The 23,056-nt window shown below is 44.0% G+C and overlaps 2 protein-coding genes across 2 annotated transcripts in view; both read right to left on the bottom strand.

The window, feature by feature from the left end:
* Nucleotides 1-23,056, bottom strand: part of LOC142497886 (phospholipase A2 inhibitor and Ly6/PLAUR domain-containing protein-like) — a 188,938-nt gene that overhangs the window by 165,444 nt on the left and 438 nt on the right. The window lies entirely within an intron of this gene.
* LOC142497882 (phospholipase A2 inhibitor 25 kDa subunit-like) lies at nucleotides 13,287-21,557 on the bottom strand. Its single transcript, XM_075606282.1, has 5 exons — nucleotides 20,829-21,557; nucleotides 20,579-20,695; nucleotides 20,071-20,217; nucleotides 15,383-15,523; nucleotides 13,287-13,608 (listed from the first exon to the last, which is right to left on the bottom strand). Exons 1-5 carry the CDS (start codon nucleotides 20,884-20,886, stop codon nucleotides 13,415-13,417), a joined length of 657 nt encoding a protein of 218 aa, XP_075462397.1. The 5' UTR covers nucleotides 20,887-21,557; the 3' UTR covers nucleotides 13,287-13,414.

Here is a 23,056-nt window from a genome sequence, read left to right on the forward strand (position 1 = left end):
TGGTTTAAAGAATTTTAGATTTTTTGGCATTGTACATGTCCCCACACATGTTAGAGGTGGGGATAGATTAAACAGGTTAAACAAAATGGAAATGCAATGGATCTTTTCTCTAAATACTCTCCAGCCATATGGTCTTAATGTCGACTGGGAACTGCAGCATTTTTTCCACGATTAATGCATCCATCCAGTTCTCATTGATTATTATGTTCTATTATACACACCCCATTCACCAGATCACCCCCCCCCCACCCCCCTCTGTTCAGTCAAAATATCTTGTTCTTGGACTTTGGTACTCGGCAACTTAATTTTAATTGTATGCTGGATATTATTAAAAAAGCAAGAAAAATAAATGTGCTCGATGTTAGTGGGATATAGAGAGAAAAAGGGGGAGCACAGGTTGAAGAATTTGGGGTATGTATAGTATCTTATTAGATATTTGTGGGTGTGCTTGAAAGATATATTAAATCACTTACACGGCCTTGTGTAAATGCTCTCACAGCAAGGTTTACTTGTCTTTGTGTTCTCTTGGTTGGTTTCCTTCTTCTTTTCAGGGCTTGGTTTTCTTCCTGGATTTCTTCAACAGTCCTCGGCTTACAGTGAGGATGTCTCCCTCGGAGTGAACAGATTGAAAGACAGTTGTTTAGAGGGGAATACAGACAGTATTTATAATGTCCAATACTTTCAACTCTAAATATATATATATACACAAAGGCAGTAAATACTGCCAGCACTCACACGGGCAAGTGTAAGTACAATCCTAGGGGAAGGTATCTTTTTATCCAAACTGGTCTTCACACGTGGTGATCTATAGGTGTAATTAGGGTCTGGTGTATAATGATAAATGTAAATCAAATGATACTCACACGGCCTTGTGTGAGTAAATACACATCAAGGTGTCTTTAAACTAGAATATTTTCTTTCTTCTTTTCAGGTTCTTGATCTTCTTCCTGGTTTTCTTCGGCGGTCTTCAACTCCCAGTGAGGAAATCCCCCTCGGTGTGAACAAATTTGAAAACAATTGTTAGTGGGAAAATATCAACATAATTCTGTGGTAACCCACTAGAAAAACCCAAGCAGATATGTAAAAGCAGCAAATGCTGCAGGCACTCACACGGGCAAGTGTGAGTGCAATCCTAGGGGAAGGTATCTTTTTTCTCTGTTGGTGTCTTTACACCTGCTGCCTTGTGAGGGTAATGGTGGTCTGATATATAGGGATCTATAAAACTAAAAATAATACTCACACGGCCTTGTGTGAGTGAATACACATCAAGGTGTCTTTAACTCCTTTGTAGTACTGATAATGTTAAATTCCAAGTGGGCAAGTGTAGGTAGATGACCACTCCTTGGTGTTGATATAAAATGGAACAATGTCACGATTCTGGTGGACTACAATAAATTTTATTCTCAAAAGCTCTAAAAACAAAACATATATAAAAACAATGAAAAAATGCATAAAAAGAAGAAGCAGCCCGTCAATAGGAAATTGCTCGTGGGTCTCGTGGAGTGCAGCTAACTTGCTCCGCGTCCGGATATAGTGCTGCCTCATCTCTGATCCACTCCTTGACGGTGGCTGTGCTGGATCAAAATTGCTTAGTGGTGAGAGCAACGCGTTTCGACCCTTTCTGGTCTTCCTCAGGCTCCGTAGCTCGATGTTAGTGACCTGTGTGTAACCCAAATGCTCTGCAGAGAGGTGAATGATGTGTAGCCCCACCCGTTGGGGTGAACAGTGGAGTGGGGAGGAATGTAATCATTTAAAGGTGGAGTCTTAACTCCTGATTTGCAGGGTTGGGTATTTCAGCTCATAGGTGCATATGAAGTTATCCTTTGCTGCAATGTGTTGTATAGATATGACATGAACCAGAATAAATATTGTACCACAATGTTAGGTGATAAAAAGAATTGAACCTAATTCAAAACAGTAACCCCACTCAAAGATCACAGCAGATGTTCCCTGCTCTACCTGGAGAGAGAAAATTGCAATTGGTTATGTGTTGCAAAAAGTCCTTGGTATTATCAGTCGAAAAAAGGGAGTGTTTGCTGCCAGGGCTGCCCCATTGACAGGATTACCTACCCTCCAGGAAAGAAAGAAAGAAAGAAAGAAGAAAGAGCGCAAATTGTACCAACACACAAACTTTATAAAATGTAAGTAAAACACTCAATGCATGAATAGCAGGAGATGAATACAAGCACGGTAAATGCCTGTATTGGATAATAGTTTCTGCCTGTGCCCGATTAGGGGAAATCCTTTTTGTCCGTCTCTGCTGTCCTCTGAGCCGGCGCTGGGGAGGGGAAGCTGATATTACCACTTTGATGCCATTCCCTTCGCTGGCGTGATGACCCTCTGGGTTTCCACTCGTTCTTGTGTATCGCGGTGGCTGGCATTCTCCTCTGTTTTTGCCGGTACCGGAAGTGACGTCTGTCACGGTAGCTAGTGATAGGTTATAATACACACCAAAATATCTGGGATGAATTGAACATGACTTAAATATAATAAATATAGTTTATTCCTTAAAAAAGGTTAACACACAAGATATACAAATCACAGACAAGAATTAGCACTTACTTAATGGTTGAACAATGAAGCAATCAGGATACAGGATTGGCAATTGATTCAGCAATACAGGTTCAAATGAAGACATCACAGAAAGACACCAAGTATAGAGATAACACTCGTTTATATGGAGTTTCACTCCTATGCTCTGGCATTGAGTGCAAGTCATTGGAGAACAATTATCTGCACCTAATCCCTCCTTGCCACCTCACTTGAGGGGCAACGTAATACCTGCCGACTGGTGGGATATTATTCTAATCAGGGGCTTTTTTCCATAGCCCCCCTCCCAAAAGCCTGGCATCTGAATGTCTGCTTGGGCCAGGAAACCCTTTGTCCCAGGGTGTGAAACACAACACTTATCATCAAGTACCCACGTCCTGTTTTTCTTTGTGCTCGCATACACAAGCAGGGTGGGGGAATCTTTGATCAGGGGTTAATTGTAGACCACTTGACTCCCCCCCTGAGCATTAACATACCATATGGGCTCTGGGTTTTTCTACCAGACCCAAAATACAATACCTTCTTAATATCTACACATATTAAAATAATCCATTCTGTGGGTCTGAGCGGGCTGAAAGTTGCCAAGTCCTCATGCCGGAAGACCTTTGACAAAGTGGCCAAGTTTCAGCCTACCATGACCCCCAGAACCGGAGATACAAAAAACAAGTTAAAATCCCCTATTAACTTTAATGCAGGATTCTCCTGTTGATTTAATAATCCTACGCTATACGTTTCGCCACTTGGTGGCTTCCTCAGGGATATCACAGGAGGGGGATGTTCCCCAGTTAAATACACTGGGACTGCAGTGCCACTCAGTTTGATTGGTGAATGTGATTGCAGTGGATTAACCAATTGCACTCCTGTCCAGGGATGAACCCTCCTAGCACACATGTATTTCTGGGGGCATCCACCTCATGTGGTGCTAAGGTGGTTGATGTCATATATGTGGAGGTTGAAATAACACTTTACAGCAAGATAAAGAATACACAATACAAATTAAAATCGATATTGCATTACTACTGACCGATGGACCACAATTTAGGTTCTCAGCACTCCAATTAAACACACAGAGATGTTGTCTATGTAAATATTAACTCAATTTGTATTGATAAGGCAACGTAACCCGCAACCTACTGCGTACAACAACCTAAGACTAAAAAAACTGTGCAATGGAGAAAGGCGCAACCTGTGGGAGAGGATGGGGGAAGATAGGGAGTGGGGAAGGGTAGGGGTAAAAAGGGATATCATAGAAGAGTGAGGAAGGGGAAAAAACCTAAATGGAACAAATGGAGGGAAATAAGGGTGGGGGGGCAACGTTTCGGTGTCAACAACCCTTTTTACCGGCCCATTTCCAAGGTCCCCAACAAAAAGAGACTAAGGTATTTCCGTACACCCTCACGTCCAGATCCTCCCACCAGGGAAATAAAATCAATAACAGTAGTAGCAACGATAAGGGGCGGACCTAAATAACAATGGTCAGTATAATATATCTCATACAGAAATGAATTGCACCGTGGCTTGTGTGTCACAAAAAGAACTACGCCGTAGTGTTAACTACATCAAAAATTTGCTACACCAAGCACAACGCCGCACAATGTGGAGTCAATGTAGGAGAAACAAAGGCATAATTACATGGGGGTGTAGCTACAATTGTGGTGTACTAACAAATCATAACCAGAAAGCTGCTGTGCTGATGGATAGATAAACTATTCCAAAACATAATGTGCTGGAATAATAATAGCAGCAACGCCACATACTTTCTGTAATACAACTGACCGTTCAGTGCAAACTTGCCAAGTGGTCAAATAGATATACTTAGATTAAAGTACATACTGTACATTCAGAGGAACAACATTGGCAGTTGGCTACTGATGTTGTTACAAAATTAAAACAACAATTGCATAGTGAAAGTCGAACTGTTTTTAACCACACTGTTGCTTGTATATCAAATAAAAGTCTGGCTGATTTTGTTTGTGTTGTTATAGTGTATCAACCCAAAGCTTAACACCCAGTGTGTGGTCTCATAATCTAAAGATTCTCTTTCCCCTGTGGTCGTAGCTGAAATGGATAAAGTAATATTGCATCAACACATTGGGAAAGAAAAAAATAATATTTTTTTCTCTATTTACATTATATGGTGTCTAGATAGTCCTTATAATGTGTGATTATTAAAAGTGTTCATTGATAAAACTTATTTTTTTGTTTGTTTTTCCTTTTTAGGTATTTTTATTCTAGTTCTTTACTTCATGTACCTCTCAAGTTGATAAACAGGCTCGGTTTTTGGAATCAATAAAAAGAACGGTGACCCCTAGCATGATGCGGGCCGCACCAGAATTTTGTTTTATAAACAGTCACTTTTTTTGTGTTTTCCTTATTAAAAATATGTAAATGTCACTGGTATCTCTCTCCCTTCCCTCCCATCCCCACTTTCTCCCCACTCCACATCTTTCTCTCTCCCTCTCCATCCATTCTCTCCCCCCCATCCTTTCTATCTTTCTCTCTCACCCCCATCGCTTCTCCCTCTCCCTCTTCTCTCTCCCTCATCCTTTCTCTCTCCCCATCCCTTATCTCTCTCCTCCATCCCTTCTCTCTTCCCCATCCCTTCTCTTTCTACCCCATCCCTTTTCTTGCTCCCCCCTCATCCCTCCTCTTTCCCCTAATCCTTGTCTCCCTCTCCCCAACCTTTCTCTCAAACTCCCCCAATCCATTCTCTCTTGCTTTCTCCCCTACCACACACACGCACACACACAATACCCTTTCTGCCTCACAATATACGCCACACACACAATACCCCCTCTGCCCCACTACACATACACACAATACCCTCTCCCAACAATAGCACCGCTATACCCCCCTGCCCCACATAAGCCCTCCTCCCCAACAAGTTTCCCACACCTGCCTCCTCTTCCACAATAGCCTCACAATTTCCCCCCCTCCCTCCACCTACCCCTCATAAGTGTAGCCTTAAGGTATTCCTCACTACATTACACTGTATACTGACAACACGGGGATCATTCACAAGTCATTCAAGCAATTCATCAACCATTGCAAACACAATTATCATATTTTTCTAGCTAATAGTGACTATTACATTGATTATTCTGGTATGCAGATATTCCATTTTGGAACACACAGAGCTGTCTCTCAGTATACACTTGCACTGGCCCTGTTCCCACGCTATGCTGGTGAAGGGGTTAACTCCTCCCGCAACCTTCCCAGCAGCCCTAAAATAATTTTTTATACACAGGATTGACACCTGTGTATTGAAGCTGGCGGGTGTCTCTGGTTGGTCCCCGCGGCGGTCAGGGGGTCCCATGGTGCTCCCCATGGGTGTCTGGGGGCCCTTGGGTGGTCCCCACGGGTGTCTAGGGGCTCTTGGGGGGTTCATGTGGGGATCCTCGGGTGGTCCCCGATTGTGTCTGTGTGTTCTCTGGTGGTCCCACTGTATCATGTGCCCGCCTCTTTTTTTTGTGAAGGATGTGACGTCCTCTCAAAGGGAGACAATCCCATTGGTTTCTGTACCATGTGATAGGCTACCTTAGTTCAAAGGGATGTGATGTCACTTTAAGGGACGCCCTTCATAATTGCAGGGGTAAGGAGAAAGGTTTATTTACTTTACACCCACTTTATTTACCACCCGAGGACCCCTAGACACCTACGGGGACCACCCAAGGGCCCCCAGACACCCATGTGGAACACCTGGGAGCCACGTACACCGGACACCCACGTGGACCACCTGGAGGCCCTCGGTCACCTGCGGGTACCACCCAGGGACCCCCACCGGCCTCTGGTATCAATCCTGTGTCTAAAAATATAAAATCTGGTTTTATGTGGGGGCACAGATGTGGGTTGTGTATTTGTATTTAGTACATATTGTAATGTTTATTGGGGGCTGAGGGGATAAATGAAGGGCCATGTACCCACTTCACTCACCCCCTCTGCCCTCAATAAATCAGCTATTGTGTCTTAACCCCTTCATTGCCTTAGTGGCTATCCGCTAAGGTAATGAAGCTGCGTTACTGTATGAGCAGGGGGTCTCCTGAGCTGAACCGCATTGATTTCAGCCTCGGGGACCCCTGCTTCCCGAGTTACAGGCCCAGATATGGGTTGCCGGTATCTGCTTCATTATTTAAATCCCCCAGTCACGTGATGCGGACGATTTTAAAATGGCGGCGATACTGGCACCCGATGCTCCATACCAGGGCCTGTAACTCAGGAAGCAGCTGATCGCTGAGGCTGAAATCAAAGCACTTTAGCTCAGGAGACCCCCTGCTCCTGCACACTATTAATAACCATTACATTAAAGGAACTTCATTACCATATCAGATAGCCGCGACGGTAACGAATGTGTTACATTTTTAATTATGGTTTTATTACAAGTGTATTGTAGCGGGGGGTCTCCGAAGCAGAACCGCGTTGATTTCAGGTCCAGGGACCCCCTGCTTCCCGAGATACAGGCCCCGTTATGGGGTGCCGGTATCTCCTATGCATGTAAATGTCCCGTGTCACGTGACCGTGGGAATCAACTTTATTCAGCTCCGGAGACCCCCTACTACATTACTGTAATGTTAGAATTTTAATAAAACCCCTGCGATCGCGCGTCTATTACAGGCAGCCAGACCCCGGTAGGTCTCACAAAGCAGGGATCCCTGCTGTGTTAATTCGATGGGCCATTATATCTGCAACTGACCATCTCGGGCCCACCACGCGGCTTAACGCTAGATGTACCCAGGTAAATGTTTGAATAACGGCCGCTGCATCTGTATACCAAGACAAATTTCCCTAGCCAATTCCAATCTGGATTTCGCCCCAAACACTCCACGGTAACTACCCTGCTAAAAGTTTGCAATGAGATCCAGTGTAGAATGGAACGGGGACAACTCACTGATGCAATATTCCTAGATTTTGCCAAGGCTTTTGATACTGTTGATCATGTTAGCTTGCTTAATAAACTCAAGTGCTCTGGAATAGGGAAGCATGCTTTAAACTGGTTTCATTCCTACCTATCTGGTAGATCCCAACATGTGTCCATCTCAGGCTCTAACTCTAACCCCTTGGATATCATCTGTGGTGTCCCGCAAGGCTCTGTTCTGGGGCCCCTACTCTTCTCAGTGTTCATCAATGATCTTCCTACAGCTTGTAAGGGAGCTTCAATACTCATGTATTCAGATTAGATAATCTTGTATGCATATAGACATAGCCTCTCTGACCTTGAACACATACTTCAATCTGACTTTTTGAGACGTGACAATTGGATTTCCCAAAACAAACAGTTTTTAAACACTGACAAGACTGTAACAATGGTATTTGGGACCAAGACTACATTTTTAAAGCTGCCAATGACCGAGCTCCAGATCAGAACCAACGCTAATACCACCCTAACTCCAGTTACTAGTTTTAAATACTTGGGCATATGGTTTGACTCCCATTTAACATTTGGGGTGCACATTGATACCCTGACATCCAAAACCTATGCCAAACTAGGTGTTCTTTATAGGAACAAATCCTCCCTAAGTCTGCTGGTCAGAAAGCGTATAGCACAGCAAATGCTAATGCCAATTATCGACTATGGGGACATAGTATACGGCTTGGCACCCCACACCCACCTTAGCAAACTTGATACCCTCTACAATTCATTATGTCATTTTGTTCTCCATTGTAACTACAGCAAACATCACTGCGAAATGCTCAAAGAACTAGATTGGTCATCACTTGAGTCTAGGCGCAAAGTTCTTCTCTCCTGTCTTGCTTTCAAATACTTTCTGGGCAAGCTACCCAGCTATCTGAACAAGCTCCTCACCCCTACCACATGCAGCACTTATTATCTGAGATCTGACTCCAAAAGACTGTTCATTATCCCAAGGTTCAACAAAGTATCCGGCCGCTCCTCCTTCTCTTACCGTGCACCCCAAAACTGGAACAATCTACTGGAGACTCTCACAGCCGCCACCAGTTTAAGTTCTTTCAAAACTGAAGCTGTCTCACATTTTAATCTGGTCTGTAACTGTTACATACGCCTAAAATATATATTATATTTAACTGTGCATGCAATGTCTTGTATATAATGTATACCCTGTTCACTTATGTAACTGTACTTGTAACCATGTTTTATTTGTCACAACTCTATGCCCAGGACATACTTCAAAACGAGAGGTAACTCTCAATGTATTACTTCCTGGTAAAACAATAATATAAAAAAAAAAATCATGTGCTACGGTAATTCTGTTAAATCATTTCAGCCCTAATTGTTTATGTCAATAATGGGATTTGTCTTGTAACGCTGTATTTAACGGTGGAATCCCACTTTGCAACATGTTTACTTGTTTTCCAGGCTGTCAGAGACCCTCTAACACTGTGATTCTCAACTGGTGGGGCGCACCTCCCCAGGGGGGCATTTCAGGGGAGGAGGGTGCAGTTAAAAAAAAAACATATTCAATAGTATGATATAATTTTCTATTTGGCAAACGGAAAATAGAACAATGACACCAACGCATCTTATTGCATCATCCTATGACGTGCCATATGGCGCCTATTATCTTTCTTTCCTACTGTAAATGAGTTACCACTGGCATTTTATTCTGTTTTACGGTGAGTTCATGTTTTATTTAAAAATAAACATTAGTATTTTAGTACAAAAATAAACCATAAAATACAGTGCAGTATGTACAGTATAGTGCGCTCACGAAGAGGTCTGGGATTAAATATAAAAGTCTGAGCATATTTCAGCACATTGAAGTATTTGTTTTCTCGTGTTACTGGTTTGTTATCAAAGATTAGGAATATGCTCAGAACTCAATACCAGCAAAGCCCTTCTCCGGTGGATGTAGTCAAATACAAAATAAATACATAACTAAATACTTTTTTCCGTTGTGCTCTATATTCCACAGCGCCCCGTATCCCAAAGCTTGTGGCGAGCGCGCAGCCTCACTGCGCACATTGTCCCACTGGTAATTACTGAAGCAATTCATGTTTGTTTAATGTAAAAAAAGAAATGAAGATCTAAATATTATTTTTTTCTAAATTTACAAATGCTTTGATTGGTTTTTAGTCGCAATATTTAAAATGTAAAATAAAATGATTGGGGGAGGCAGGTTTGAAGGGGGGTGAGATTTTTATGTTTATGAAAAGGGAACATCCAAACATGGGTTAGAAATGGCTGAGAAACACAACTAAGGCTGCATCCACGCTGCCTCTGACCACGCTTGGTGTGGTCAGTACAATCAATTTTAATTTGTCCGGCCATGCTCACATGGTGCGCGCGCTCGTGAGCGTGCACCTACACTCACAGGGGCGCTGGGCGAGACAAATTAAATTGACTTAGAGGCTCGCTAAGTTGTCACATGACCTCCTCAGCCAATCAGCGCCAGTCAGTGTTTTGGCCACGCCCACCACTTGCTCTTACAGAAAAAGTTGCAGGACACCCTAACGCTCATACTTGTAGACTTGGTGACGTCACCACTCTAAAGCATGAGCACGGTCCGCAGCACGGGGGACGCAGCCTAACACTTATCAATGGAAAATAGATACACTTTGTGCTCCTTGTCGGGAAAGTGCAAAATGGATGACACCGAGACTTCCAAATTCCCATTGTTTAACTTCCTCCTCCATGCATTGTTTGTATTTTAATTCTGTAAAACTCAGCGTATATTGGTGGCGCTATATCAATTAACATATTTCTATCCAAATGAGAATCTTCTGTGGAACATTTTATTGATAACATATTTGCAATGTTCCTATATATCGGTTTGCATGTATTATGAGCGCTAAAATATACCCGCTGACCTATTTTTTGTAATGATCCCATCAGACCCCACACACTGCTCTAATCATCTAAACATTCGAGTTTCCATCAGTCAGAGCAGGAAACAGACGATAGATCCCTTCCGTGCTCTCACACACTGGTAGAAGAAAGAGGTATAATAGGTGTAGCTGGTATTCATTAGGTGCAGGATACAAAACAGATACAGTATTAACGAGGTAAAGTGGTAGATATGAGATTATATCATTTTGGACGGCACAATAATGTACAGTAGTTTAAAGTTAAAGTAGCTATATTGGTCCAGAAAAAAAGTAGACTTGATGTATATTGTGATACCTTTTAGTGAGCCAACTAGTTTTTCATAGATGAAGTTACAATGTACAGCACAGAGCTTTTGAAACCTCACACTGTGCATACGTGTACATGAAGGGAGAATAATAATATTACTGACATGCAAAACATCAGTGATTCTCAGCCTGTGTTCTGTGGAACCCACCGGGTTCAGTGGCAGGTAACCCAATTTACCCTGAGGAATATTTAGTAAAGGCGAATGTTTTACTTTTCATAGTCCAATAAAGATAGAAAGCTGTTAATAAAAATAGCCTGGCAAATGCTACAGTAACTATAATATTTTTTACATACATAGGATGAGTCCCCATTGTCACAATCAGGGCTGCCGACAAGGGGTAACAGCTGGGACTTCTGTCCTGGTCCTGGTGAGTCAGGGGTCCCGGGCCCCCTGCCAGTCATATGTCAGTAAAACAAACACTAACATTCTAGCTTTAGGAAATCCAATCTGGGCCTTCCTCATAGGTGGGGCCTAGCTCAAATAAACAAAAAAACAGATGGGAAAATGTGTTTGAATCTTCCTGGCTGTGCAGCTGATTATACAAGATCAAAGTGTTTCTGTGTTTCTCAACATACCCCCCACCACCCCAAACCTACCTGCATCCTGCGCAGGCCTCTCCATGGGCTGGTGGTTCCACCAGGGCCCCCAGCTGGCTATTTGAAGGACCCCCATCAGTGGGCAAACAGCAGCTCCTCCGATGCCCCCATGTGCCTTGTGAAGGCCCCTATGTGGGCTGTACAGCTCCTCCAAGGCCTCCAGCGGACTGTCTGAAGAACCCTCCATGGGCAATCACCAGCCCATCGAAGGACCCCCACTTTCCTTATTAAAGCCCCTCCTTGAAATTCAAGCCCTCAAGGTAAGCTCCCAATGGCTCTTAGTGCTATAACCATCACACTCCTCGGCCCATACCTTCCCACCCAAGCCCATACTTTTCCCCATCCACCCCGATGCTCATAACTTTTCCCGTCCACCCCAGACCCATACCTCCACCCCTAGGTCAATACCTCTCCCACCCAATAGACACACACCTTTCCTCCTCCCCCTATGGCAACATACCTTCCCCCCATAATTCCCCCCTTAGGCCATAACTTTTCTACTCCTTCTCCAGGCCCATACCGTCTCCCCCCCCTGACCAATACCTTTCCTCCCCCTCCAGGTCCATACCTTCCCCCACCACACCCATATATTTTCCCCTCCCCCAGACCCATACCTTTCCTCCTCCCCCCCAGATCCATATCTTCCCCTCTCCCCCCACCTCAGGTTCATATTTTCCCTTCTCCCCCCTCAGGCACATATCTTCCCCCACAGGCCCATACCTTTCCCGCACCCACCAGGCCCATATGTTCTCCCCCAGGCCCATACCCTTCCTCCCCCCCAGGCCCATATCCTTCCTCCCACCCAGGCCCATACCCTTCCCCCTGGTCCATTTCTTTCCTCCCCCCAGGCCCATATATTCCCCTCCCCCCAGGCCCATACCTTTCCTCCCCTCCAGGCTCATAACTTTCCTCCCTCCCAGGTCCATACCTAGCAAGTTTTGAGGTAACTTAATGTAGCCCTCTTTCGCCCGTGTCTGGATAGGAACTACCTGTACTGCTATTACCTGTTGGCAACCAGGAGGCCTGAGCCTCCGACACTGGGAGCCTGGGGTGATCTCTCATTCATCTCGATTTAGAATGAGTGCCTGCTTCTTTTCTACGTACTGGCCTTTTTTGGGACATCAGGATCTCCCTGGACCCAGTGCACCAGCAGCTAAGTACCCCCCTCTTTACCAGTGTGATTGAGTGCGTGCACTACCTTCTATCATATCTCCAAAGGCTCATGGGAGTTGTAGTTCACCTGTGGAGCTACGGGTATAATGGCTGCTGCTAGCAAGGCCTCCTACGCATGCGCAAGATGGCCTCCTCAACTCTGGGTATTCTCTGTGCATGCGCGAGCTGCTACTGCGCATGCGTGGCATAGGGCAAGCAAGCTCCCTGCACCACAGCAACCCCCACTGGGGCCATCCCCCTCACACAGCCTGGAGAAAAGAGGGGGACCTGGCAACTAATACAAATATTTAAAAAAAAACGATTGCTTTGTAATATACAGTAAAAAAAAAATTCTAAAAAATATTATGTTAGGAGCACTATGGGGACCCTAATCCTCACATTTGTCCTGGGTCCCAAGATTTCTGTTGGCGCCCCTGCTCACAATACATTTTAAAGCAGTTGCACAGTTCTTACAATTTTGAAAATAACAATTATATAAAATAATTCAAGTTAAAGTCTATATATTTTTGTAATCACAACAATTAATTGCAGGAGAAACAGCAAAACATCTGCATCCTTGTACACATGTACACAGAAACATCTAATAATCTGAATCTATATGTACACAGAAACATCTAATAATCTGAATCTATATGTACACAGAAACATCTAATAATCTGAATCTATATGTACAGAGAAACATCTAATAATCTGAATCTATATGTACACAGAAACATCTAATAATCTGAATCTATATGTACACAGAAACATCTAATAATCTGAATCTATATGTACACAGAAACACCTAATAATCTGAATCTATATGTACACAGAAACATCTAATAATCTGAATCTATATGTACACAGAAAATAAACAATATTAGTATTGTACGTTTTATTATACCTATTGACAGTCCAAATAAAAAAGGTGTCACCTAATGCAGAAGTATCATATACTCTGCATTACGTAAAAGGAGAGTAAATCTTATAGGCTTTTTTACGATTGTACTAAAACAAGAGTTTCAGCAGCAGAAGAGCCATAGCTGGAAAGAAAAAGCCTGGGTGGAGACCAATACTTCCATTGGTGCATTTATTTTTCACCTCTGTGGTTATATCACCGTCGCTGCTCTCAGATTTGCTACCAACATTGCAGAAACTTTCAGTGGCACATCCACGTATGGCCACTGTGCTTGATATGGATCCTAAGGAGAGAAACATGAGTAAATACAGTGTAACTCCAGTGAAATGCGTTTACAGTATTCTTGCAGTTGAACCTCAGTGGAGTGAGCAGGGTGAGTACATCTGATCCATGCTGCTCACTGCTTGTATTATTCTACACTGAGGTTACTGAGTAATTACACACTGCAGATAAAACACGACCATAACTCTGATTATAAGGCACAGAGACAGCTTGATGCAATTACACGTGAGTTTTACTGCACATTGTAACTGTTCTTTTTCTCCCTGTATTACTGTTACATTGCAAATTCACAACATAGGTGCTACTTACTACACTGGGGCTGCATTGTAATAACAGATTAAAAGTACAGTGCAGAAAAGATAACTTTGACTGACCGCACTGACTGTCCATACAAACTGGCCCTCACCTGACACATATTACACTGGAACTATGTATTAAGGCCGCATGTAATACAGTATATGGGAACTGCACCAAAATATATGATTCTTCCCTGCATTGCAGTAAAGTGATACGGTATTAGGCTACACAGTTACAGTATACAAAGCAAATACGCTATAAAGCAATTAGAAGGTTTGTTACATTCTTAAGAAACTTCATCCATAGTGGATCAAAACAAAAAGAAGGTATTTTAATAAAGGCTTCATACAGATGTTTCTATTTTATGTTGTACCTTTGGAGATATCAGATGCTAATAACACCTATACCTACCGAGTATTGTGCAGTATTTAAAGATGTTTAATTAACGAATCTACATTTGCAGTGTTACTAATACTGTGTTACAGTGACGCACGGAGTGGTGCAGCTATAATGAGACATAGGGTAGCATTTCTGTGCATTATATAGTGAGGCAGTGAGCCAGATTGGGAATGTGTTATTATGCTGAGGGTGTAATCCTAAATAAAGAAGAGGACAATGTTTTTGCAGTAAAGTAAGCAGTGGGAAATATCTGTGACGTTTGATTACTTAGATTGTAAGCTCTCTGGGGCAAGAATCTCATTTTCTATTGTTTCATATTATATTTTATTGCACCGATTGCATTATTTTTCCATGTATTATTTCTTTTGTAAAGTGCACTGTTCTTTGTTGGTGCTATAGTATATAAATATAAAAATACATACATTCGGTATGTTATAGTATTACCTAGTGTATCTCACTATGCCCTCCCTATTTCTTTTTCTGTTTACTGTTTCCTCACTCCGTGAATGTCTCTGTTCTCTCCAATTTCCCCACTCCCCACTGCACCACTATTTATACACCTCTCTCCCAACAACTTCTTTACCCCTCAATAAAAAGCACCCCCACAAATACTCTATTCACACCCTCTATCTACTCCTTCATGCTGATGGGGATCTCACCTAAGCCTGAAGCCAGACATACACACCTGATTTCACCCATGCCTCCCTGCCATCTCTTCCCCTGTAAAGTGTGTTAACCCTTTAGTTATTTGACTAACCATAAAACTTGCTACCACCCATTGTGACCAAGCATTGCCATCTACAGCATTTATTCCCTCACCTACTGTCTCTTGTAAGTTCCCCGTCAAAACTCATAGATGGTAAGCTCTTTGGGGCACGGATTTCCTTTCCTATTGTCTGACTTTGCTGCACTTATTGTATTATTATCATTCCCTGTAATGTATTCTTTGTGAAGCGCTGAGTACACTTTTGGCGCTATATAAATAAAGACATACAATACAATACAATACAGTGAGACACTGAGCAATGTGTGTGCAGTAAAGGAGTCTGTGCAATATGACTACTGTATAGTGAAATTACCTGTACTTGTTCTAGATTGAAGAAGACATTTCTTCTCCTCCCCAGTGCACTGTATGGTTTCCGAAGTGGAACAATAGTCAGAGACTAAATTCATGCAGCTTGGGCACGTCACTCCATTCTTTGTATTGTTATCAGCTGGCACTTTAAGTGAGAAAGAGGAAGAGAATCAGATGCTATGAATATTTCAGTCTGCCTTTATTTTGTGAACTCTTCATGGGCAGGATAAATAAGCAGGAAGAAATTGCAGAGCACTGACGGATTTTATCATTCTGATTAATTAAAGCCAAAAACATACAACATTTCGACATGGTGGTCTTTCTCAAGTGACATAGTGGCATCTGTCAGTGCTCTGCTATTTCTTCCTTCATAAGTTCCTGGTTATGCTACAGGCTATCATTTTCTCGTGTGGAGCACTGGTAATTGTATCAACCTTCTTTTTCTTCTTTTATATAGGTTTGCAGTATGTACCTTTGTCTTTCAGGATAATTAGGCAACATGAACAAAACACTAAGGAGTGTTCTACCATAAGGCACCTTTGGTGCTGGTATACAGCACATTACAGCCTATTCAAACAAATTAGTGATTTACTGCATCAGAAGGTGTCACATGTCAGAAGACTGATTATTGCATATGCTTCTCTATCCCAGAAGAGGGTAGTAATAATAATAATAATAATAATAACACGTATAGCACTGCGAGTTTTACGTAGCGCTTTACAGAGTCATTTTGCAGGCACATGTCCCTGCCCCGTGACGCTTACAATCTGATTTGGTGCCTGAGGAGCAGGGAGATAAAGTGACTTGCCCAAGGTCACATGGGGATTTCCCTGATTCAAATTCAGTGCCAGCCAGTGTCTTTACTCACTGAGCCGCCCTTCTCCCTTGGTAAAGTTCTATGTAGAAGCATGAGCACTACGTGAGAAGTAGAGCTCAAAGGTTTGCTGGCTGGTGGTGCTATCCATCAGCAGTTTTAGCTCATTCCAGTCATTGGGTGCCTCAGGCTTGTCTACTCCCTCTCTCTCTTAATCTACTGGCAACATTCTTGTCCATACTCTTATAGTTCCTTGCCTCTTGCTGTAACCAGAACCATCAACAGAAATGTTTGGGTCCAGCCAGGGATGCCGAAAGGGAGGTGAGAGCCTAGAGAACTGTCCCACTAACTTTGGGGGGCCTGGTCAACTAGAGGTTTTGCCTGGCCAGAGGTCGGGCCCAACATCTGCATGTAGATGCCGGGCCTCTGATCTCCCCCCTGAAGAGGGCATCTCCCCAATCTGGGGTCCAGCCTCCTGTATAAGTTCCATCTGTGTGCGCATCGGACTTTGGGTCCTACTTCCGGATTGGCGTTGCATCAGAGCTGTGTCCCCTCCAAGGGATGTTTTTTGGGACCCTAGGGTGGAAGAGTTATTATGTGTATGGTAGAGCCCTGGTGGGTTTATGCTTGGTGGAAGGAGTTTCTTTGTGTGGGGGAGGGGCAGTGTTTATTATGTGTGTGGGGTGTTATGTGTATGGGTAGGTGGATATTGTGTGTAAGGGGAAGTGGGAGGTAGGGGCATGAGAGAGAAGGAGGGTTGGGACACTGGAAGGCATGTGGGGGGCGTGAGGAAGAGAGAGAGAGAGGTGAAGGCTTGAAGGAGAGAGAGAGGTGGGTACATGAGGGAGAAAGAGAGGTATGGTCTGGTGGGAGAGAGAGAAGTGGGTGCATGAGGGAGAGAGAGAGGTGGGGCAGGAGGGAGAGAAAGAGTTGGGGAAGTAAGGGAGAGAGCAGGGGGCATGAGAGAGAGAGGGAGGAGAGATGGGGGGGTCTTACATGGCTGCCAAAACTGGGGGGGGGGCAGTTCAAACCTATTCCTGGGCCACTGGAAAGCTATCTGCAGCCCTGGACCCAGCACAAAGGAACAGGACTATTCCACCCTCTCGGTGCACTGGTTTTGTACAATATGTTTGCTTTTCTCTCTTTACCACACACGTTTCTGTCTTCATAGCCATTTTCTGTTAGTCATACTAATTCATATCACCCTTACATGTCTATCCCACTTCTCTATTGCTCTCGTGTGCCCCTTGTCTATCTCTCTCCTGCGCTAACATTTCTATTCTGCCCCTGTGTATTTTTTACTCGATTTGAGTTGAAAATTGGCTCCGGAGGAAGCTCAAATCGAGTGAAACACGTAGGATGAGTGTACAGACTAATCTGGAAATCCCCAAGGTTTGTGTTGAACAACTCTGAGGATTTTGGACCAACTTTTTGGTTATCCCCTCCATGAAACTGGACATCTTCCACTGTGGACGCCATCATAGATGTATCATCAGAAAGGAGTGTTGCAGTCCTCAACCACAGTCTAACCCAGGGTGGTCCCAATGCACTTTTGAATCTACCCATCCCGTCCATACTGTTCCTGAGAGGCGCCCTCTGAGAGTATCTGAAGAAAACTTCTGTGAGTTGGTTACTCTAAACAACAGCACCGCCTATAACAGTCTTCACAATTGTGAGTGAGATACCTACAAACTTTCACCTTAATATTAATTTTGTTCAAACGAAATTGCACTATATGTTGTTTTTCTGGTGTTTCACTTAATCCTGGAAGTATTTGCTCTTGATCCTCTGCTTCAAAGTTCATAATAAGCCTAAGACACCAACGTAATGACTGGAATGGTGAATAATCCAACAAGACTAGAACCCACAGACACTGCTTTTCTATGTCACAGCTTTGACAGGATTGTAAAACATTCTCTCTGTCTCTCTCTGTCTCTCTGTGTCTCTCTGTGTCTCTCTGTGTCTCTCTGTGTCTCTCTGTGTCTCTCTGTGTCTCTCTGTGTCTCTCTGTGTCTCTCTGTGTCTCTCTGTGTCTCTGTATCTCTCTCTCTGTAAGGTTATCGGGGAATACATCCTTTGCGACGTGTTTCCTCCTTAACTGCCGCTGCGGCTGCCTCCGCTCCTAACCCTGGCCTTGCGCACTCCTCTCCCCCCCCCCCCCGCTCTGATTACAGAACGCGTGCACACCCGCAGCTCTTCAGGCTACCAGAGAGCTTGACTCCGCCCCTGGACATGTGACAACATGCAACGATCCCCAGCTGCGTGTCAAGCACCATTAGTGCATCTTGTCTCCTGCAACCTATTCCAGCCTCCGCTGGGGCTGCTCCTCCACTCCGCCCCCTCTCCTATTGATTCTATCTGCCAACATTTACCCTGCTCCTGCTCACAGTCAGAGCATAATCTCATGTAGCCTTGTTGCTTCCTACAGTTGTGCCTTGCCTTTTCCTAGTCTAGTCTTACAGTTAACCTCTTGTGTAACCAACCGGCTTGTAAGTGAACCCCCTCTGGATACTGAACTCGGTCTACCCTCTACTACGGCGACTTCTCCAACCCCTGATCACAGCTTCACAGACTTCGACGATTCTACCATCTACAATCCCAGACCACAGCTAACGGATTTATACTATTCTACTCTCTCCAATCCAAAGACCCGGCAAATATTCAAGTTAAGCCTCTCTCTCCAACCCAGACCCGGCAACGCTAAATAATCCATCTTCGAGGCATGCTTCCGCTGCTGTGGGTGTGTGGTTTTGTACATTCCCATCTCAGTGTCGGGGTCTTGTCTTGTCTTGTTTGTGGGTAGCGCTAGCGTTACAGTCTCTGTCTCTCTCTCTTTCCTTCCCCCATGTTATTTTCTCTTCCATTGATGCCCTGATGTACCTGTCTCTCTCCTTCCCACCAACAGGTGACTTTTTCCCTCCTGTTCCTAACAGATATCCTTATCTCTGTCCTCCACATTCCTTTCTCTGTCAGCAGCTCTCCACACACAGGAAAAATCAGTCTCGATCTCTCTCTCTCTCTCTCTCTCTCTCTCTCTCTCTCTCTCTATGATTGCGAATGTTCGGTGATAAGAATCAAAAAGTGAATGTACATCTTTGAGACTGAACAGTGAATATCTGTGGCTGGAAGGAACTAGCAGATTCATAGCTAACTTGGATATTGGCGAATAATTCACACATCTCTACTCTTACTGGCTGAGCATGCATTTCACCATTGTATTAATCTTGCATTATTTTGGATACCAAAGTGTATTTCATTTTGTACAGCACTGAATTTAACATGACATAAGAAATGTAATAATAACACTAACAAAGAATAATTGATGCTGAAATAGCCCTTTGTCCATATATTGAAATATCAAAGATGGATATCAACAGCTGTAAGTGCACATACAGTATAGTGTATTCCTAATAGTTTGCAGAAGTGGGCATTGTCCTTGCAGTACAGGTAGTCCTCGTTATCCAACGTTTCACTTTACAATCAATGGCATATCCAACGCTTTACAATGCAACCCTAAGGACAGTTTTCCAACGCCTGAATGCATTATCCAACACTCACTGCCACTGATTAACATGGGACTCACTTTACAATGGGTTCAATATCCACGCTACTTTCAGAATGGATTCTGTCGGATAACCGAAGACTGCCTGTACAATACTGTAGTAGTGTAGAGACAGTGAGAAACATATGTGCAATGTAACCACCTAGTGTAGTGAGACATTTAACATGGTGACACGCTCTGGCATATAAAAGTTAAATGTATCTAAAGACAGGTGGTGTAAGTAACACAGAAGCAAAGATAGAAATACAATCTGGCACAGATAGATTAATGGAGGTAGCACAGACAGTTAGGTAAATAATGACACTGAGGCACTTACAGGTGGGTTCGGAAGGAGTGCAGTTATCAGTGGAACAACAGGAGGTGCTCATCTTGGTCTTGAATGCAGTAAAGGTCAAACTCCCAGACATGTCACACTTGCTTTGTGACTCGCAAGTTCTGGTCAAGACTGTATTCTCTATTCCGCCTATAGACAATGTGAAAAGAGTATTCTTATTAACTGACCGAAATAGACCCAGCAAATAACTTTGCAAGTAAATTGGTTAATCACTTTTTCACAATATGAAAGCTAACACATAGGTTCTAGGTTATATCATGTGGCACTGGCTATTTCCTGAGAGCTGTGCTATGGATCCGGTTATTATTCTGTCACAGGGCTGTGAGACCGCTCCAGTTTCTCAAAACGATCTCTCTGTAACTTTACATTTTCTGTCTTCTTTTCTCTCCCAATGACGGATATGAAATGTAACTAATTTTCTTTCCTCTGAAAAAAAATAACCTCACTAATACATTAAAGTCATTGACATATACAGTACAACATACTGTACCTGCTGTGTTCTCTATGTATGAAAACATGCAAACGTTATCAGCAGGGCAGGTCTTAGAAGGGCTAGTGCAGAACATACCATCCATATCCTCACACACTATACATGAGAGAGAATAACCTGAAATATAAATATATTGTCAGTAGTTGAAGGCTCAGTAAGAAGCAGTCTTTATATCAATCATTAACATCACTGGCTGAACTTTCTTCAGTCGATAACAATACTGGTAACTATACAGAGAGATTTGCCTTACTATTTGCCAAACTAGAGATGGACGAATGAGTCAATATTCGATCGTCAAACTTTTCCATTTTCTGCAAACTCACGAAAATGTGTTTAAATATTTTGTTATTAAAAATGTGCTTTGAATATGCCAATGTGTCATTTGAATATATTTAGCATATTCTTGTTGCCACCACACCACAAAATCAGTAGATGAGGTTTAATATCACAACTTTTACATAAAAATATCTTGTAAACAACACCTTGGGGATCATTTAATAAATTGTTTAGCTGTAAAAACAGGGTGAATTTATTAAAAATAAGGGGTACTATTTATCTAAAGTCCAGTTGCTGCTAAACTGATGCAAAATACATTATAACAATATGTACAGATATCTGTATCTAAAACTTATCTCCCCACCTGTCAATCTCATGCACCATTAACTCTAACTCATGTGTTGGTCCTTGTTTGGTGTCTTATGGTTTATGATGGTAATAAAACTAACCTTTTCACTGCTGGTGGGATCTTTAATGAATGTGGTGCATCCCGGTAACAGGACTGGCTCTTACATTCCTTTCCATAACATGGGTAATAATAACTCACCTGCATCCTGAGATACACTATACACAGATATATATATTATCTGCCTTTATGCACATTCATGTATAATTATCTCCTATACATTGTAATGGAGGGAATGTGTTAACCACGACTGTTCAATGCTCCCTACATATATAATACTAGCTGATATACACACCGTTGCCCGGAATTTACCCCCCTTCACAGATGGGTCCCCCACCCCTCCTTCACAGCTGCGGTCTCCCCTCACCCTGCATTCCACATGACTGTCCACCCCCGTGCACCCCAAAAAACTGCCCCCTGCACCCCACATCACTCTCCCCCCTGCACCCCACATCACTCTCCACCCCCTTGCACCCCTCACCACTGTCCACCCAACATCACTGTCAACCCCTTGCACCGCACATAACTCGCCGCCCCCTGCACCCCTCCCCACTGTCCACCCCACATCACTGTCAACCCCTTGCACCCCACATCACTCGCCCCCCCTGCACCCCACTTCACTTGTCACTTCCCTGAACCCCACATCTGTCTCTCCCCCCTGCATCCCACATCTGTCTCTCCCCCCTGCACCCCACATCTGTCTCTCCCCCCCCCTGCACCTCACATTATTCCCCCCCCCCCCTGAACCACACATCATTGTCCCCCCCCAGGCATGATCCCCCAGTCCTCGCGAGCAGCGGTTTCAGATGTCCCTCTCCTCAAAATGTAAGGTAAGGGATTAGGGAGGAGAAGGACTCCGTGGTGTGGTGTGGCCGGCCCCGTCCTCCATCTGCGGCCGTAGTGCAGCATGGAGCAATCGGTGGCCGGGCAGGAGCGAGAGAGGGCCGGGACTCCAGTTGGTCTCCTGTGTGGTGCCGCCTCCCGCCCCCCACACCGCTGGCTGCAAGCGGGGAAGCCAGGGGGAGAGTGTGCTCGGTAGGAGCGGCTGTTAGTGTTGTGACCGGGGGGGGGGGGGGGGGTTGTGGTGGGGGAGAGGTGAGGCCTGCGCCGGAGCGGCTGTTAGTGTTGTGACCGGAGGAGGGGGTTTCTGGTGGGGGAGAGGTGAGGCCTGCGCCGGGGTGGCTGTTAGTGTTAGTGGCCAGGTGGTTGTGGGTGGGTGAGGAGGAAAAGAGAGTGGCAGTTGGGTGACGTCATAGAGCCACGCAGGCCAATGAGAGGCATGCGGGGCGGGGCAGGGATACGGACCAATCTGATATGCCAGAGGCTGAGTGACAGACCCACAGACCAATCGGATTCACCACATCTAGCAACAATGCCACAAAATTCAATTTTATATATATAGATTATTTCTCTTATTAGTATATCAGAAAATGCTAATCTCAGATTATAAAATAATACTTGTTGCCAACTTTATTGTTGCAATGAGCACAAACCATACTTCTTAAGTGCAGCTCCAGCAACACAGAGATTAGCTACGTATTGTGTATACTGTTCTGCTTACTAGTAATCCATCCCCAAAGAGTTAAACAGCACAAAATTCACGGACAGTGGCACATTCCTTCTTAGGCACCTTCTATACTGCGTGAGCATGCTATGCCGTGCGCGCGCACGGAAGTTATAGATGGCTGAGGTTATTCAGCCCTTCTATACAAGGGCCGCGCACGCGCACGTCAGGGAGCGGGGAGCCGACAGACAGCGGCGAAGACCAGAAAATAAAGATTTTGCGCCGCTATCAC

Source organism: Ascaphus truei, chromosome 6 (assembly GCF_040206685.1).
Source record: "Ascaphus truei isolate aAscTru1 chromosome 6, aAscTru1.hap1, whole genome shotgun sequence".
Classification (NCBI taxonomy): domain Eukaryota; kingdom Metazoa; phylum Chordata; class Amphibia; order Anura; family Ascaphidae; genus Ascaphus; species Ascaphus truei.

What these genes read in the sequence shown, in the direction of transcription:
- LOC142497882 (XM_075606282.1), bottom strand. Translation starts at nt 20,886, where the DNA reads ATGGAAAAGTTTGACGATCGAATATTGACTCATTCGTCCATCTCTAGT. An exon ending in CATCTCTAGTTTGGCAAATA is followed by an intron (nt 20,696 to 20,828) that starts GTAAGGCAAATC and finishes TTTATATTTCAG; the next exon opens with GTTATTCTCTCTCATGTATA. An exon ending in ATACATAGAGAACACAGCAG is followed by an intron (nt 20,218 to 20,578) that starts GTACAGTATGTT and finishes CATTGTCTATAG; the next exon opens with GCGGAATAGAGAATACAGTC.